The sequence below is a fragment of the Hyperolius riggenbachi genome, chromosome 1 (assembly GCF_040937935.1).
Source record: "Hyperolius riggenbachi isolate aHypRig1 chromosome 1, aHypRig1.pri, whole genome shotgun sequence".
Lineage (NCBI taxonomy): Eukaryota > Metazoa > Chordata > Amphibia > Anura > Hyperoliidae > Hyperolius > Hyperolius riggenbachi.
This window is the reverse complement of record NC_090646.1, coordinates 634,480,597-634,499,685: the sequence shown is the minus strand read 5'-3', so window position 1 is coordinate 634,499,685 and position 19,089 is coordinate 634,480,597. Positions and strand designations below refer to the sequence as shown.

At 45.0% G+C, this 19,089-nt stretch overlaps 1 protein-coding gene across 3 annotated transcripts in view; it reads right to left on the bottom strand.

Annotated features, from left to right (window-relative positions):
• Window positions 1–19,089, bottom strand: part of PDZD2 (PDZ domain containing 2) — a 467,120-nt gene that overhangs the window by 319,384 nt on the left and 128,647 nt on the right. For all 3 annotated transcript variants that reach the window (XM_068251259.1, XM_068251260.1, XM_068251261.1), the window contains exon 2: window positions 13,713–14,470. In XM_068251259.1, the coding sequence (XP_068107360.1) occupies window positions 13,713–14,188 (476 nt within the window). In that variant the 5' untranslated portion in view covers window positions 14,189–14,470. The remainder of the gene's footprint in view (window positions 1–13,712; window positions 14,471–19,089) is intronic.

The following is a 19,089-nucleotide window of genomic DNA, read 5'->3' as shown; positions in this document are numbered from 1 at the left end:
AAGAGGTTACCATTTGGCAAAAGCAGCTTGTTGTGCTGTGCCTGTGTGAGGAGTCTGACAGTGAGTGAGTAGAGGGGAGGCAGGAGAGCAGCAGTGTTTCATTAGACTTGCACAGCAGAAGGGAGGAGGTGGCACTGCTGTCCTGACAGAGGTGGAATGGAGTGGCTGGGGGTAAGCAGTTTGTTTGTCACAGATTTGCAGCCAGCCAGTGTGCTATTGTGTTGAGCTGCAACATGTCATGTCTCAAGTTGTTGCATATGCTCCCTTGCTGACAGAGGACATTAAAGAGACTGTGAAGCGACTTAAAAATGGCTTTTTACTTTATATTCAACAGGGACATGTTTGCCCCTGCTAAAACGCCGCTCTCCCACGGCAGAACGAGGGGTCTTTACCCCCCAAATCCCCCCTGCAAAATCCACGACTTTCTTGGTTGTGGATTTTGCTGCTCATTGAGGCAGAGCTATGAGCTGTAGCTCTGCCTCCATGCGCGTCTATCAGCGGCGGATCTCCGCCTCCTCCCCGCCCCTTTCAGTGAAGGAAGACTGAGAGGGGCGGGGAAGAGGCGGAGATATGCGCTGATAGATGCTGAGAGGCAGAGCTACAGCCATTAGCTCTGCCTCAACAGGAACCGGCACCACGGAGGGGATTTGGGGGGGGTAAAGACCCCTCGTTCTGCCACGGGATAGCGGCGTTTTAGCAGGGGCAAACATGCCCCTGTTGAATATAAGGTAAAAAGCCATTTTAAAGCGGAATATAACCCTGCATTTCAACTTTGCTCTAAAACATTATTTACAGTATATTATATGCAACCAGCATTTTTCTTTTTTACTAGACCAGCATTGGAAGGGTTACACAGAGTTTTAAAGTTCCTGGAGATTTCTGCAGACGCATCCGAAGCTGAGATAGATACATTTTGTTTACATAACAAGGCACAGCACAACAAGCTGCTTTTCCCCAATGATGACCTCTTCACCTCACTCTCCTCTCACTTCTCCTACTTCTCTGACTGCATGCTGAAAGTGTAAACACAGTACAAACATGCTGCCCCTGGAATCTCTGCATCTGATGCAAATGTTTCACCGTTCCTCATGGCTCTGCGCTTGTGGATGAGTTGCTCCAGCTTACTGTGCAGGGGCGGCTGTACCTCTACAGGCACAAAACGGTCTCGCTCATGCACAGCAGGAAGCTGAACAGTGGCATTTGTGACTCCATGAGTATCAGAGTCTGACATGTGGCAGTAGCAGTTACTAGGCAGCAAATTAATGAATGACATATCGGAGTTCAGCCACTCTCACAAGTGACCCAGTGCAGTGGCTGCCCCTCCACTGTCCATGGCAATCGCTAGCAAGTGCCTGCTCAGGAGCAGCTGACATGTCGCGGGTTCACTGCCTTTAGCTTCCCTTGTGAAAGAGGCCAGAGTGAGTCACATTCAACACTTGGATACATTTATGTAAACAAAATGTATCTATTTCAGCTTCGGATGCGTCTGCAGAAATCTCCAGGAACTTTAAAACTCTGTGTAACCCTTCCAATGCTGGTCTAGTAAAAAAAAAAATGCTGGTTGCATATAATATACTGTAAATAATGTTTTAGAGCAAAGTTGAAATGCAGAGTTATATTCCGCTTTAAAGCTGCTTCAGAGTCTCTTTAAATGAAACAGAGTAAATTGTCGGGTGCTGTGTGACCATTCCAAATCCGGAAGGGGGGGCGGTGCATCCTCACAAGTTTGTCTCAGGCAGCAAAAAGTCTAGAACTGGCCCTGCATCAGCGGCTCTGTGCTGCTGCGCAGGTGCGGTCATACTTGCATGGGTGCAGCTCAGTAGCGCGCCCATGAACAGCGGAGAGCTCGGACAGGACCTTCCAGTGGGTCCAGGGCAGTGATGGTCTCAAGAAAGACTCAGGAAGCATCTGGGAGATCCCTAGCACCCTTTCTCAACTTTTTGAGTCAAAGAACCCCTGAAAAGTTTGGGGGATCTCAGGAAACTCCTGCATAAAAATTATGAATACAAATCGCGCCTCATCGATTGACAGGTTAAAATGCTTACGTTCTATACTTGCATATAGAATTGTTGCTATACATATGTTGATTTTTTAACTTACTGTACTACTTTTATGAGTCTTCCTTCGTACCTGCTATTATAAACCTCTTGGTTAACAATGAAATGCAGCAATCACCCCCACATACAAATAAAAAAACATACAAATTCGCCTGAGATTTGATTTTGATTCGGTCTGAGATTTTGATTTTGGGATTCTCATAAGCTGTAATCCATAATCATCAAATTATAACAAATGAAGGCTTGAAATATCTCGCTTTGCATGTAATGAGTCTATTCCATATATTAGTTTCACCTTTTAAAGAGGAACTCCACTGAAAATAATGTAATGAAAAAGTGCTTCATTTTTACAATAATTATGTATAAATGATTTAGTCAGTGTTTGCCCATTGTAAAATATTTTAAATCCCTGATTTATATTCTGACATTTATTACATGGTGACATTTTTACTGCTGGCAAGCGATGTAGCTGCTGCTTGCTGTTTTGGCAGTTGGAAACAGCTGTAACCAGCTATGTCCCACAATGCAACAGGGTTCACAGACAGGAAACTGCCAGAAGTACCTTGGTACTCAGAGCTTCTTGTGGGAGGGGTTTCACCTCAATATCAGTCATACAGTGCCCCCTGCTGGTCTGTTTGTGGAAAGGAATAGATTTCTCATGTAAAAGGGGGTATCAGCTACTGATTGGGATAAAGTTCAATTCTTGGTCGGAGTTTCTCTTTAAGTTTCATTACTGAAATAAATGGACTTTTGCACGATATTCTAATTTTACAAGTTTCCCCTGTACTTTATTAATCTACTTGATAGCACATGGCTTTGATTTATAGTTTCCAATGTTAAACATACAGATCCATCCTTGCAACCATGGCAACAGTACTATGTACACATCATGATTCTAACATACCTCCTTCTGTAACTAGCTGCTATGTTGAGGTGAGACTAGTCTACAGTGTCTTTCAGCTTAAAGAACAACTGTAGCTAGAAGAATATGGTGGCTGCCATATTTATTTCCTTCTAAACAATACCAGTTGCCTGGCAGCCCTGCTGATCTATTTGGATGCAGTAGTGGCTGAATAATACCAGAATAATACCTCCTCGCTCACCTCAGTCCACACAACCACCAGAAAACATGCCGTTTGTTGCTGTGTTTACAGCCAGACGGAATGGTTTCTTTCCAGTAAATATTCTATTATATGCTATCCTACTTAAATCTGTTGAGCGTGTGCAGTTGTGTACAGTAGGGGAATAAGCATGGCAAACAGTCACGTAAGCAGTAACTGCACAGACATGGTATCACCCAATCCCACAGCAAACAAACTGTCAGCCCAGCAACAATACATGGATAGATGCCACTATATACATCAAGGAAATGTTAAGTAAAGATCAAACAAATAAAAGCAAGGGCAGAGAGGTCAGGAGAATATACAAACACAACACAGTACATTCCATGTAAATGCTTCCAGGTGCACCCAGCACAGAAAGGGAGTGTCGCACCACAATCTCCTGAAGTAGAAAATGCAACAACGATTTGTTCTTTCACCACTAGAGGGCAGCATTAGACAAATGTACAGATTCTTCATGAATGCTTTTCGCATACATTATTATGTTTTGAACAAACTTATCTCAGAAGGAGACTCTGATATCAGTTAGGGTCCTAAGAAGGACATTTTCCATCATGCCAACATCCCTGACCTCAGAAGCATGTCACCTCGGGTCTTCAAAAATGTGTGTGAACTTAAAGGGCAACTGTTATGAGAATGATATGGAGGCTGCCATATTTATTTCCTGTTAAACAATTCCAGTTGCCTGGCAGCTCTGCTGATCTATTTGGCTGCAGTAGTTTGTGAAACACACCAGAAACAAGCATTCAGCTAATCTTATCAGATCTGACAATAATGTCAGAAACACCTGATCTGCTGTATGCTTGTTCAGGGTCCATGGCTAAAAGTATCAGAGGTAGAGGATCAGAAGGACAACCAGGCAACTGCTATTGTTTAACCTCTAGGCAACCACATCACGCCGATGCGCGCGCACATCCCTGCTTGAATGAGTCTCCCAGCGCCATCTATTTACAGCGCTGCGATCTACAGCAGCGCTGTACTGGGGACAGCCGTGTCACTTGGCTGTCACCTGGGGGGACAATGACAGCTGATCGCACTGATTGGCTGGCGGGGAGAGGGAGGGAGGGGAAGTTGAAAAAAAAAAATAATAATAGCAAAATTTAAAAATAAATAATTAAACATGCTCTATTGGATGGGCAGAAAAGGGAGGGGGAATCACTTGTGTGCTGAGTTGTATGGCCCTGTAACGAGGCCTCAAAGCTGCAGTGGCCTATTTTGCAAAAAAAAGAGTAACTGTCAGGCTGCAAAAGCTAATTTAAACCTCTATTCTCCTGTGTTAAACAGTTTAGAAGGAAGCCAAAAAGGCAATACTGCAGTTAAAAATCTCTCTTACTTTAGATGTTTGCTGACAGCAAGGCTCCGTATTCCCAGGCTCCTAAGGAGGACGCAAGCCGAATAACAGATACTGCAAAGCATTCTGGGGCCCTCCCCTGGCTGCTAGTGAGGCTCAAGTTTCAACAGCATGTAACAGTCTAGCTCACAGCACTAATAAATCTCGGGCAGAGTACACTGCAGGAGTCCGCTATTGTTCCTAGCCACATGGCTAATTAATATTCACTGCACAGTAGTGTTATTCATTACCAGCGTTTGTGAGAGTGGAATCATCAGGAAGCAGGCAGGACATGACCACACATTTGGCTTCATAGGAGACAGACAAACATGGAACCTGCCATGAGCTGTCAGGAGCATCATTCCCTGCAAATACTATATAAAAATTCTGTGAAGTACAAACGTGGACAGTGAAATGCATATGTAATGTAAGTACAGCCAATCTTTAGCTACTGATATATGTGTTTATTTTCTCTGAGACCTTATACCTAACAGCTCCTCTTTAAGCCTGTGGTCCTTAAAGGGAACCTAAACTGAGAAGGATATGGATTTTTCCTTTGCCTGACAAGACAAGACAAGACAAATAACATTTATATTGCGCTTTTCTCCTTGCGGACTCAAAGCGCCAGAGCAGAGCAGCAGCCACTAGGGCGCGCTCTATTGGCAGTAGCAGTGTAAGGGAGACTTGCCAAAGGTCTCCTACTGAATTAGTGCTGGCTTACTGAACAGGCAGAGCCGAGATTCGAACCCTGGTCTCCTGTGTCAGAGGCAGAGCCCTTAACCATTACACCTTCAGCCAACTGACTCTCCTGCTGATCCTGTGCCTCTAATACTTTCAGCCACAGCCCCTGAACAAGCATATAGATCAGATGCTCTGACTGAAGTCAGACTGGATTACTGCATGCTTGTTTCAGGTGTGTGATTCAGCCAAAGAGATAAGCAGGACTGCCAGGCAACTGGTATTGTTTAAAAGGAAACATCCATATCCCTCTCAGTTTAGGTTCCCTTTAAGTGGTTAAAAGGAAATAAATATGGCTGCCTCTATATCCCTCTCATTACAGTTGTCTTTTAGCATCTGGCACCAGCGGGATCACCTCACCCTGGATACATGTACTTGAACAGGGGCGTAGCAATAGGGGTTGCAGAGGTTGCGACCGCATCGGGGCCCTTGGGCCAGAGGGGCCCCAAAGGGTCCACTCTCTATCATAGTATTAGCTCTCTACTGATCCTGTGCTCATAATAATCACTTCTATAGATACTTTGAACAGTGGTAATCATTAACAAGCTGTTTCCCATCCCCTTCTTGCACCTCTGACACTGTAGTTGCCATTGGCAGGTTTTGGTGCGCCGTATCAATTGTTATGTATAGAGTGCTTGGGGGGCCCCATTGTAAAACTTGCATTGGGGCCCACAACTACTTAGCTACGCCACTGAGTCTTGACACTTGGTTGAGCGGACTGCTAACTAGGTACTAGGTGGTTGGCTTAAAAACATTCCGCATAGCTAACGTAAAAAAAAGTGGGTATCCTTGAAAATTTACAGCAATCTACTATATGTGATTATGGTTCCTGTTTAAAATAGTTTCTATTATCCTATTGCAGTGATGGCTAACCTTGGCACTCCAGCTGTGACAAAACTACAATTCCCATCATGCCTCTGCCTCCCCGAGTTATGCTTAGAGCTGTCACAGTATTGCAATGCCTCATGGGACTTGTAGTTCCACCACAGCTGGAGTGCCAAGGTTAGCCATCACTGTGGACCTATTGCATGAGGTTTGTGGTGCCACAGGACTACAGCTCCCATGGTGCTATCACTCCCACTGACCACACTGATACCAGTTTTGTGTTGCTGCTGGGCATTGGGTGACAGCAGGTGGAGAAGAATCAGTCACCGTACTTTCAATGTCACAACACAGAAGTTGTTGCCACAGATATAAATATTTTATTTATATATATATATATATATATATATATATATATATATATATATATATATTTGTGTAATCGATGCCAGCCTAAAAGAGATAACCGATGAGGTATGGTATAATATCTTATAGCTGTACACATAAGAGTAGACTGCTGATGGTCATGTTTAGGAGAACTCATGGAGAAGCATGTGATGAGTTTGGTCAGGTGATAGATATGCAAGTCTCTGATTTGCTAGTCATGATCATGTGGTGCAGCAGGATGCAATCGAATCACATGCTTCTCCATGAGTTCTCCTAGACATAGACCATCTCTAGGAAGAGTTTTTTTTCCTCATCCTGTGCTCTGTTTGTCTTTATGCCGTCTGTCTCCACGCCTCGCTGCGCTTCCCAACACTCTATTAGCGGCTTCCACACGGCTGCCCACGTCGTTCTCTAAACATGGCCGTCATATGGCTGCCACATTTCAGAAGGTACCAGCGAGGATAAGAGCTGTTTATAAAACACCCGGCTCAGGAAGTTTCTCAGGGTCACACAAGACAAAATAGCAGCGAGAAAACACTTGCAATTCCCATAATTGTTATCTGCAGTGTTTACATTCCATGAACAGCACCGAACTGAGAAATCTGCTCCCACATCCAGCCAGAGCCCAGGGATCTTTTGTGAGAGACCCTGTGCATCCAACTCAGCCAGATAGGTTACCAAACCAGCACCGAAATGAGAAATCTCATCCCACACACAGGCAGAGGGCTTCTGTGAGAGACCCTGTGCAGCCAACTCAGCCAGACAGGTTACCAAACCAGCACCAAAATGAGAAATATCCTCCCATATCCAGCCATAGGGCTTCTGTGAGAGACCCTGTGCATCCAACTCAGCCAGACAGGTTACCTAACCAGCACTGAAATGAGAAATCTCCTCCCATATCTAGCCATAGGGCTTCTCTGAGAGACCCTGCGCATCCCACTCAGCCAGACAGGTTACCTAACCAGCACCGAAATAAGAAATATCCTCCCATATCCAGCCATAGGGCTTCTGTGAGAGACCCTGTGCATCCAACTCAGCCAGACAGGTTACCAAACCAGCACCGAAATGAGAAATCTCCTCCCATATCTAGCCATAGGGCTTCTGTGAGAGACCCTGTGCATCCAACTCAGCCAGACAGGTTACCAAACCAGCACCGAAATGAGAAATCTCCTCCCATATCCAGCCATAGGGCTTCTGTGAGAGACCCTGCGCATCCCACTCAGCCAGACAGGTTACCTAACCAGCACCGAAATGAGAAATCTCCTCCCATATCCAGCCATAGGGCTTCTGTGAGAGACCCTGCGCATCCCACTCAGCCAGACAGGTTACCTAACCAGCACCGAAATGAGAAATCTCCTCCCATATCTAGCCATAGGGCTTCTGTGAGAGACATAGGCCCATATGCAATTACATTTTTCTCCTGAGTTTTCTCCTAGGAGATACATTTTAATCTTCTATTTAAAGTAACTTTTCAGCACTTTGTTATTGAAAAAGTACCAAAGAGTAAGTAAAAAAAAAGTCCTATCAAAATTATTTTGAGTATTGTTGGTGGCGTTAAAAACATTCTATTGATAAACAGTTAAAATATCCCTTAGGAGAAAAATCAGGAGAAAAAGTGAATTGCATATGGGCCTCAGTGCATCCAACTCAGCCAGCCGATCGCCTGCAGGGCCGTCTGCGTTACCAAACCAGAAACGCCATGCAAGGAGGAAAAGTAAAAAAACAAAACAAAACTGGGAAAAGAAGGTTTTCTTCCACCATTTATAAGAAAATGTTATAAAAATAAACAAGACAGCTAAAAAGGCTAGGGCTCAGTTCCCACTTGCGATGGTGCATTCAGCTCAGAGTGGAGGGGACCAGTGTGTGCTCCGCTTTCTTGTCGCATTCGCATCTGGGGCAGATTTATTTCTTTTTTTTTAAAGATTCTTTTATTTTTGGATTTCAAAGAGAGAAATGGTACATAACATCCATATACATGATATAGTAACAATGGAAGAAATACAGGTATTATGCGTAGTTGAACTTACAACTTGAAGGCTTATATAAAAATGCAGGGCGGCAAACCTGCTCCGCCCATAATAAAAAGAAAAAGGCAAATGAAGAGTCTGCAATTGAGTATGTGAACACCGCTGCAACCCACAGGACCCTGAGACTGTGCACGACCAGGTCAGCAGGCCCACAAAAGTACAAGAAAATGGAAGGTCCGCACCAGTCCAGGGTTCCAATCTTTATTAGGACATATCCATTAAAGGAACATGGATGCAAGCATCAGTCAGCTAACTGATGCTTGCATCCATGTTCCTTTAATGGATATGTCCTAATAAAGATTGGAACCCTGGACTGGTGCGGACCTTCCATTTTCTTGCAAATGAAGAGTGTTGTAAGACCCAAGGAATAATGTAGGACTAACGTGGTATATCGTATTTAATGGTGATATAGAGTTCACAGTGTCTCCAGTGGAGTGGAAGGTTATTGGTATGTGTCTAATATAAGAGAAAGGGCCCAATTGGGATCATACACCAGTCACTTATAGTATTTAAACCAGTCCATGTAACGACACCGAGTAGTGAGGAGCAAACCCAAGTAAATATTTGAAGTAAGGAGCGTATAGACATACCTTTAATAAGGGTGTATAGGACCTTATTAGGGGGGGGATAGTTTAATTAGCTTAAAGAGAATCTGTATTGTTAAAATCGCACAAAAGTAAACATACCAGTGTGTTAGGGGACATCTCCTATTACCCTCTGTCACAATGTCGCCGCTCCCCGCCGCATTAAAAGTAGTCAAAAACAGTTTTTAAAAGTTTGTTTATAAACAAACAAAATGGCCGCCAAAACAGGAAGTAGGTTGATGTACAATATGTCCACACATAGAAAATACATCCATACACAAGCAGGCTGTATACAGCCTTACTTCTGAATCTCAAGAGATCACTTGTGTGTGTTTACCTTCTGTCCCCAGCTTCTCTCATGCACTGAACATTACAGGCTTCCTGCAGACAGCTCTGCCTATGTCGTTAATTCCTCAGTATGTGACAGACCAGCTCCTTTCACAGCCAGCTCTCTTCTATCACTGATAAGATAGCAGAGAAGCTGCTGGCTTATGTAAATAAAACACACACTGGAGTGTGCATAGAGGAACAGTTCAACACTGAAGAACTTGGCAGCCTTCCAGACACAGGCCGACAAGTCTGACAGGGGAAAGATACATTGATTTATTACAGAGATGGTTATAGTAGAAAGAGCTGCAGTAAGCCAGAACACATTAGAATATGTTTAGGAACTTGTAGGATGGTAGAAAAAACGTTGTAATTTTTGTTACAGAGTCACTTTAAGTATATTCCTGCGATAGCAGGGTATAAGAAAACAGAAGAGGGGAGAGAAGAGAAGGTGAGAAAACAGACACATAAAGAAGAAAGGAAAAAAGGAGAGAGAGAGGTGGTAGCAGAGACCATCCACTTCACGACTCATATCCATAATGACGCACATGAAGTGCGTCTGCAATTCAATGGGTTTTAGTTAATTGAATATCCTTTGGGGGGCAGATGTATTTCCACCATAGGTCTCTATGTGATACGCATAACCTATCTGGAGAAATGCAACAGATCAGGGCGTTACATTTGCAGCAACAGATTTGCTAAAATCTATTAAATCCATGGTGGGCCAATTACCTTTTTTTAGAAGTGTCCTGGCAAAGCTCATTGTCTTGGGGGTTCATTTCCACCCTCCCCAGTTATCAGTCCCCTGTCCTCACAGCTCCTGTGCCTCCAAGAAGTTCCTCTTACGAGCACAGAACTATCCTGAAGTGCACAAGTTTTGAGCTGCACCTTTCCAATGAACAAGCGCTTGCTTTCTCTGCGCTCATGCAATTTTGAACTTGCACCTGTACAGTTAAAAGTCACAGACACTCACTAGCGAAGCTGGGAACAGGGGGGAACCCATAAGCAACGAGTAGCACCAGGACACTTCTGAAAAGGTACTCTAGCCCACCATGGGCGTCAGTAAGTTTTTTTTGTATCCAGTTCAGGGGTACATTAAATGCATGTGGAAGCAGAGCTGTAGGCCAGCATTGGATCCATTTGCTTACTTTTGCTGTGCTGCAGAAAATGGTACATATTCCTTGCAGGGTGCAACCGAGCCTAACTGGAGTTGTAAGATGCATTTAATAATATATGGCCAGACGCAAAGGAACTGAGTCCTCCTGACCATAGCTCCCAAGTGTCCCTCTTTTGGAGGGACAGTCCCTCTTTGGAATCGCAATCCCTCTGTCCCTCTTTCTCCCTCATTTTTACCCCTTTCAGGACTCATGCACAGATTTATGCAAATTTTATATTTTATCATCTGAAAAATGTGTTGACTTGAAACTTTATTCCCATGCTTTAAATTGATAGATTTCTTATTTTCAAATGTTAATATGAAGGAAATGAACCAGGATAGGAAGGTTCAGTGGGGCTTGAATTATAAAACAACATCTTTCTTTTGAAATCTTTATGGTATGCATGACTACGGGCGTGTCAGGGGCATGATTAAGGGATGTGGCAGGGGCATGGCTTAAGTGTCCCTCTTTCTTATCTCAAAAAGTTAGGAGCTATGCTCCTGACTTATGTAAAACCTGACATCGGGGAGTCATTGGAAGCACTTGGGGATGTGAGGAGCCCCGAAAGTGCAACATTTTGAACGGGGTGGGGGGGATGTAGAGAGTTACCGGAAGGCTCTACTGGGTCCATCTCTCCTAATAGGTCAGTATCTAACTTTTTTTTTTTTGTTTGTTTTTTGTTTGTTTGTTTTTGCAACTTGCTTCAGTGGAAAGCAGAGCTGGAATAATCTGGGAAAATTGTAAAATATTTGTAAACATACAAATAAGAAGTTGTTTTTTGCAGAGTAAAATGAGCCATAAAATACTTTTCTCCTATGTTGTTGTAAGTAACAGTAAGCAGCAGAAATCTGACAGAACATCCAGGTTTTCGACTAGTCCATCTCTTCATGGGGGATTCTCAGCACGGCCTTTATTATTTCTAAAGAGACCATCCCTGAAAAAGATTTATATAAAGATGCAGACCTCCCCCCCCCCCCCCCCCCCCCCGCACACACACACACACACACACACACACACACACACACACCTGTTTGCACACCTTTTTGGCAATTGAGCAACACAACTGCCATTCATTAAGTGCTTTTTAAAATAAAGAATACCCTGAGGATCCCCCACGAGGAGCTGGGCTAATCCAAAACCTTTCGGTAATGTCAGATTTCTTCTACTTACTGTAAGTGACAGCAACATAGGAGAAAAGTCTAATTTTACTCTGGAAGAAACGCACTTCTTATTTGTATGTGTTTATTTTACATTTTTACAATTTTTGCGACAGTGGTCCTTTAACTACTCAGCATTGGCACCTTCTATATTGCTCAAGTGAGGATATATAGAGATGGGCAAAGTGCCTCTATCCAGGGCACATCGCTGTGCATTATTAATGCACAGAATATAGGCACCAAACCAGCTTTAATGAACCCATATTACTTTTTAAGAGCTTGGCATAACGCACACCTAAGTGCCGTAACCCGCTTGCTTCCCAGGAAAGGCAATTATAAGCCCTTTTCATTGCTGCGCTGCAGGGAGGTATAGACCCACCATTGTCTGCACGTTATTATTCAGTTAGCACAGCGGTTTCCCCTCTCCCCTCACAGGCCCGTGGCCAGACCAGCGCTGTGTGGCAAATGCCCAAAATCTAATGCAATGCGGGTTCGGAGTATTCCCAGCAAGAGCAGGTACTCGGCTGCCCTGCACGCTGGATGTCAGGGTGGTCCGACTTTATTTAAAAGCACAATTCCATGGCAAAAAATTTAGCCTCATAATATTGCCGTGAGGTTCTCGTATATCCAAATCACGGTACATCCAAGGAAAATAAGAGGGAGAGATCGCATGCTACCATACATAACTAAACATGTGCACCAAAAACAGACAATGAGCAACGAAAGAAAGCACTATAGCATCTCCTGCATGTAAAATGTACTTTTCAATGTTTTATCATAAAAATATGACACAGTAACCGATCAGCTCGGGGTGACCCAAAACCACTAGGAATGTATAGGGGACTAAGAGAGACTGAAAAGCCCTCCTACTAAAAGGCAACACTAAGGGCCCTTTTCCACTAGCAATCGCTAGCGTTCGCACTAAACGCTAGCGATTGCGATTCAGCAAAAGGAAAAAAATTCCTAGCGATTTCCCGACCTTTGCGATCGCGATTTTGCTATGCACTGCATAGCAAAATTGCGGCAAAAATCGTTCCGTGTCGCGATCGCGATTAAGTGAAAGACTAATTGCGGTAGCGGAAATTACCTACAGCGATTCCTATGTTAAAAAGCAAACCGTATCGATTTTAAAATCACTAGCGGTTTGCGGTTTTGCGATTCAGCAATCTCAAACGCTGTAGTGGAAAAGGGCCCTTATTTAGTGTATTATGCCTTCTTAAAACAGAAGGTATTTTCGATAATTCAGTTTTAAGTGAACATCTGTGGCTACCCACAATGCACCGCTACTGAATATTATCTCCCTATGAATTTGCATATTCACTAGCGGTGCATTGTGGGGGACCACAGAAGTTCACTTAAAGCTGAATTATCACAAATTCCTTCTGTTTTAAGAAGACAAGCCACACTACCATAAAAATATGCTAAATAAAATATCAACTCTAGAGGGGGGAAAAGAGGGGTGTTACAAACTAAAAAGGGGATTTTGATGGAAGATTGTAGTTCAACCCCATTATTTAAAGAAAATCTGTAAAAGTCAAGCTTACATACAAGATCTGCCTCATGGGAAACATATACAGTATGCAGCATATATCCTTCATGATAAAAAGTGATACACAATAAATTGTACTCAAGCCCTTCAATATGGAGGTTGTTACCATGTCTACAGCAGAAATTGCCCAGGGTACATATTTTTTCTACCAAAACACGGTTACAGACACGGTTACCTCATGTTCACTAGGTGGATGAATAGATTACTGGTTAAGGGCTCTGCCTTTGACATGGGAGACCAGAGTTCGAATCCTGGCTAGGTCTAGTACCTATTCAGTAAGGAGTTCAAAGCAAGACTCCCTAACACTGCAGGGTGGCCTCCTGAGCGCATCCCAGTGGCTGCAGCTCTTGAGCGCTTTGAGTCCGACAGGAGAAAAGCGCTATATAAATGTTCGTATTATTATTATTATTAAAAAGAAAAAAGCCATAACAAAATATTCTAAGTGGTTCGGCTTACCTGGCACCAGAAACATCTACTCCAACCATCAGTTGTCCATTCAACGACAAGACCTCATCTCGCAGTTTAATCTTGCCACTCTTAGCGGCTGGGCTCTGCTTCTTCAAATCAGTTATCCATATGCATCCAACATCCAGCACAGGTCCATTCTGAACCTTCCTCTTTTTACCCCCTCTCCGTCTTTCACCGCAATGCCCAAAAATGGGGATATTTCCGAAATTTAGTCCAAGAACCAGGTCGTCATCTCCATTCCTGGTGAGGTACACAGTGCAGATTTCTATGTCGAGAGCCCACTGGTGACTGTCGGGTACCAATTCGTCCAAAGTGAAGTTCAACTGGATGTATTCCTTGAGTTTTTGAATGGCGGCTCGATACAAGGCCCCCTCGGGTCTGCTGGTGTCCACCGTGGGATTGACCTGCAGCCATTGGTGAAGAAGAGACAGGTGAAACACAGCATTCTCCTGAGTGATGGGCATTGTGGCAAGCCAAGACCTCTACCATCATGCGAAGTGTTAGCTCTACATAGGCACTGGCACGCTCTCCTCAAATTACAGTGAGTGGTTTTAACACCGGATTATGAAGAACAAAATGAGAAATCCAGATTATAGATCAGGTAACGTCACATCTTGTCAATGGTCAAGGAAAAGACAAAGTGATGGCCAGAAAATAGTCAGTCTGGAGAAGGATGAGGCAGTGAGTGATCTTCAGGTTATCACATGCTTCCAGGCTCCACTAAAGCAGTCATATCATCACTCCAGCTATAGAACAAAAAAAAAGCAAGAAAAAAAATACATTAAAGTAGGATAAAACGCTGAAATAACATTCAATAAAAATGTGTTTTTTCCTTTGTATTACTATACAGTTATTATATTTGTGTTTCTGCATATGTAATATTGACTTTAGGGCAGCAACAATCAGTGGTTGGCAAGATGCGGCTCCCCTACAAGAATGTCTGCCTTCTCACATTCCCCGTCTCCCCCTCCCCATTTTCTCTGCGCCGCTTTACTCACCTGCAGTCAGAGGCGTATCTAGAGGGGTACAGGCATGGCTTGTGCCACGGGCGCCACAGCACCATGCCTGCCCCTGTGCTGCTTTCCCAATCTTGCCCCTGTGCTGTGCCCTTATGCCTGCCCCTGAGCTGCGCTCCCATGCCTACCATAGTGCTACCCCATTACTCGGACCTCAGATCAAAGCTATTCTGTTATCTGGGGAACACGGCTACTTCACTTATGTATGTAAGGCACACTTGGCTTAGTGTTAGAAAAGAGGGAATAAGAAGAGATATTTCCCAAAAAATTAACTTCAGGAATATCCTGCACCAAAAAACACCAGCAACCATAACATGTACTTGAGAAGGGATAGTGTTCTTAGAAGGAAAGGGGCTCTGACCAAGGGAAAAGGAAGGGGGCGCAATTTCAGTGTTTGCCATAAGCTCTAGGTTACCCAGATACGCCCCTGCCTGCAGTGTCATACTGGGAGGTGGTAAAGCTGAGGAAATCCACTTGCTGGCCAAGCAGCAGTAATCAGGTGTTGCTGCTCACAGTGAAGACTTGCTACAGGTTTCTATCGGGACTGATAACACAGGGTTTCTGCTGCTTGGCCAGCAGGTGCATTTCCTTTGCTTTTCTACCTCCCAGTCCGACACTGCTCACCTGCTCTCAGCATTCCAGCGATAGGATCTCCATCCGCCCTTTCAGCATCATGTATCCATGGCTACAGTGGTGCCTCATGTGACCTGTTACATGCTGCCAGGTCACATGAGGCACTGCTGTAGTCAGAGAGGAAGCAGGACTTCACGTGTGGCTGGTGATCCCATTGCTAATCTGCTGAGAGTGAGAGAGTGAGTGATGCAGCACCGGTGCAGCACATTCCCGGCATCCTGGGCATCAGAGCCAGGATGCTGTGGGCCAACAGGAAGGAGATGCTGCCCTGGAAGGAAGCAGAGGGAGGTAAGCGTAGTGGCCAGTGCCTGCAATGCACAACCTCTCCAGTCCAGCTTTGCACACACACATCAGGGGAAGGGGTGGCCGTAGGGAAGGGGTGCCCTCACAATGTATTGCTTCAGGGGCCAAAAAGTTTAGAACCGGCCCTGCTTCAGGTGTACTTTAAATTCAGAACTGTTAGTAAATATGCTAACAATGGAGAGTTGTTCAGGTGGTTCTGCCCAACATACTGTAGATCTAAAGCAATGTTATAGAGGAACTTCAGCCTAAACAAACATACTGTCATTAAGTTACATTAGTTATGTTAATTAAAACAGAAAGGTAATATACTCTCTTACCCACCCTGTTTTAAAAGAATAGGCATAGGTTTGTGATTTCATGAGGGCAGCCATCTTTTTGGTTGAAAGGAGGTGACGAGGAGCATGAGACACAGTTCCAACTGTCCTGTGTGCTGATCACCCCTCCCAGTTGCTAGGCAATGAGAACAGCAACATCAGATATCCCATCATGCTTTGCACAGCATCAGGGGAAACAGCCTGGGCAGTTTTCTTTGATGGGGTGGAGCTTAGCTAAAAATGCAGCTAAAAATGAGACTTTTGTAAGAAAAACTAAGTTCTGATGTTGTGAACCTGTTAAAGAAACACCTTTTCAGTTCTGCTGAGTAGATTTTTAGTCTGGAGGTTCACTTTAAAGACAGTTTTGCTCTAAAACACAGAGGCACGTATTCAATTTTCCTAAGTTTTCTCCTAGGAGATACGTTTTCATCATCTGTTTAACCACCCTGGCGTTCTGATAAGATCGCCAGGGAGGCTGCGGGAGGGTTTTTTTTAAATTAAAAAAAAACTATTTCATGCAGCCAACTGAAAGTTGGCTGCATGAAAGCCCACTAGAGGGCGCTCCGGAGGCGTTCTTCCGATCGCCTCCGGCGCCCAGAATAAACAAGGAAGGCCGCAATGAGCGGCCTTCCTTGTTTTGCTTACACCGTCGCCATAGCGACGAGCGGAGTGACGTCATGGACGTCAGCCGACGTCCTGACGTCAGACGCCTCCGATCCAGCCCTTAGCGCTGGCCGGAACTTTTTGTTCCGGCTGCGCAGGGCTCAGGCGGCTGGGGGGACCCTCTTTCGCCGCTGCTCGCGGCGAATCGCCGCAGAGCGGCGGCGATCGGGCAGCACACGCGGCTGGCAAAGTGCCGGCTGCGTGTGCTGCTCTTTATTTGGCGCAAATCGGCCCAGCAGGGCCTGAGCGGCAGCCTCCGGCGGTGATGGACGAGCTGAGCTCGTCCATACCGCCCAGGTGGTTAAAGTGCACCAGAGCTGAATGAAATAAAAAGATTTAAACATACCTGGGGCTTCCTCCAGCCCCATCCGCTGCGATCGCTCCCACACCGCTGTCCTCTGCTGCCTGTCACTGGGAACCGGGTCCTGTCACTTCCGTCAGTCGGCTCCAGTCTACGCAGGAGAACTCCGCTCTCTGCGTATCTCTCCAGCGACTGCTGGAGAGATACGCAAGCAGAGCACTTCTCTTACGTCAGACTGGAGTCGACTGACGGAAGTGACAGGACCCGGTTCCCAGTGACAGGCAGCAGAGGACAGCGGCGTGGGAGCGATCGCAGCGGATGGGGCTGGAGGAAGCCCCAGGTATGTATAAATCTTTTTATTTCATTCAGCTTTGAGTCCCTTTAAAATAACTTTTCAGCACTATGCAAATGAAAAAAGTATCTGGAAAAGTACTGTCAAAAGTATTCTGAGTATTTTCTTGCTGGGAGCTAAAAAGGTATTTTATTGATAAGATGTGAAATTATCTCCTAGAAGAAAACTTAAGAGAAAAAGTTAAATTGAATAAGTGCCAGTATTTCTAAAGTTCACCTTCCAATAAAATGAAAGGCAAAACCATCAAAGCATCACTTTAGGACAGTGAGTGAAATATGCATAGGATTTCTTAATGCCATTTTAGGCCATAACTAGACCCAGATCTAGTCACGATGTCACAATGAACACCCAGACGTCAAAATGTCTACATAGCTGTCTCACAACTCTGGCCTTCAGCCTTGCAAGATATGAACTGGGTACATGGCAAGGTCTTGGCACTGATTAAGGCCAAGCCCTTCAGATACTGCTGCCTGCATCATGAACATCTTACTTACAAAGGCATTAAAGGGAACCTTAAAGTGAGAGGGATATGGAGGTTGACATTGGTTTCCTTTTAAACAATACTATTTGCCTGACTGTCCAGCTGACCTTCTGCCTCTCAGGGCTTGTTTCCACTGTTGCGACGCGATTTCGGCCGCATTCCGACGCTTGTAAAAACGCATGCGGATGCGTTTCCACATGCGTTTTTACCCGCGATTTCGCATGGCAGGGTGCCATGCGAAATTAACCATGACACTGCCAGGGCTAAATAAAATTGAAAAAGGTGCGAAATCGCACGCGAAATCGCGGGTAAAAACGCATGTAACAAACGCATGCGTTTTTACTATTAAATACATTAGCGGCGATTCGCACGGATTCCCGACGCAGGCGAAATCGTTGGCTCTTTTGTGCGTTTTTTTCACGCTGAAAAAAACGCACCTCAACAACGCTACAGTGGAAACAGGCCCATCCACTTGTATTTCATGTGCGGATCTGCATGCGTTGGACGCACTCGTTGATGCGGCAGGATTCTTAAAGAAAGTCTTGATGTCGTTTCTGCCTTTTTCGACTGCCTCTCCCTCCTGCTCCTCTCTGCTCAGTGAATCTCCATCTTCAGAGTCGGAACATATAATATCATTCCCAGTGGTCATGGATGTCATGGCTACGTGCTCAAGCAGGCAAATGCAAAGCTGTATGAAGGTAAAAAGGAAAAAAGGAAATGCTGGCACAGCAAGCCGTCTACCATCCAGGGAGGAGGGGGGAGGAGAAAGGCAACACAATCCAATGCATAAGGGTATGTGTCAAGCGCCATGCATTCTCAGCGTGCTCAGGCCAAAGTGGTTTGTAGACATGGAGGAAAGAGGAAACAAAGCGCCGGCACTGCTATCAAACACATTTATTCATGGCAGGGTGAATAAAAAAGCATATGTCCATGCAGGAATTTGTATAAAACAACACATACCGTTGGTATCAATTGGGAGGAGCGGTGGGTGCAAAAGGTGGTGGTGGTGCGGTGCCTGACGGCCGTTTCGCGCTATTTGCGCTTCTACGGAGGCTGCATGCAGGTACTGGCGCGGGCAGGCTTATATAGTATCTCCAAGTCTGCCTGCGGTGATTCGCCGCCATTCGCGCCGTCCCCCTGAACATCACTACAAGCCTCCGCATTGGCTGCATTAGCCGCTCATGTGAGCGGAAGCAGCTGGAGGCTTAGTGACGTCGGGTAATCTCCTGCTACGGTGGCCTGCGTGGGAGACACTCTATTAGGTCTCCCAGGCAACGTTTGCGAAGCCAGGCCAATAATGCA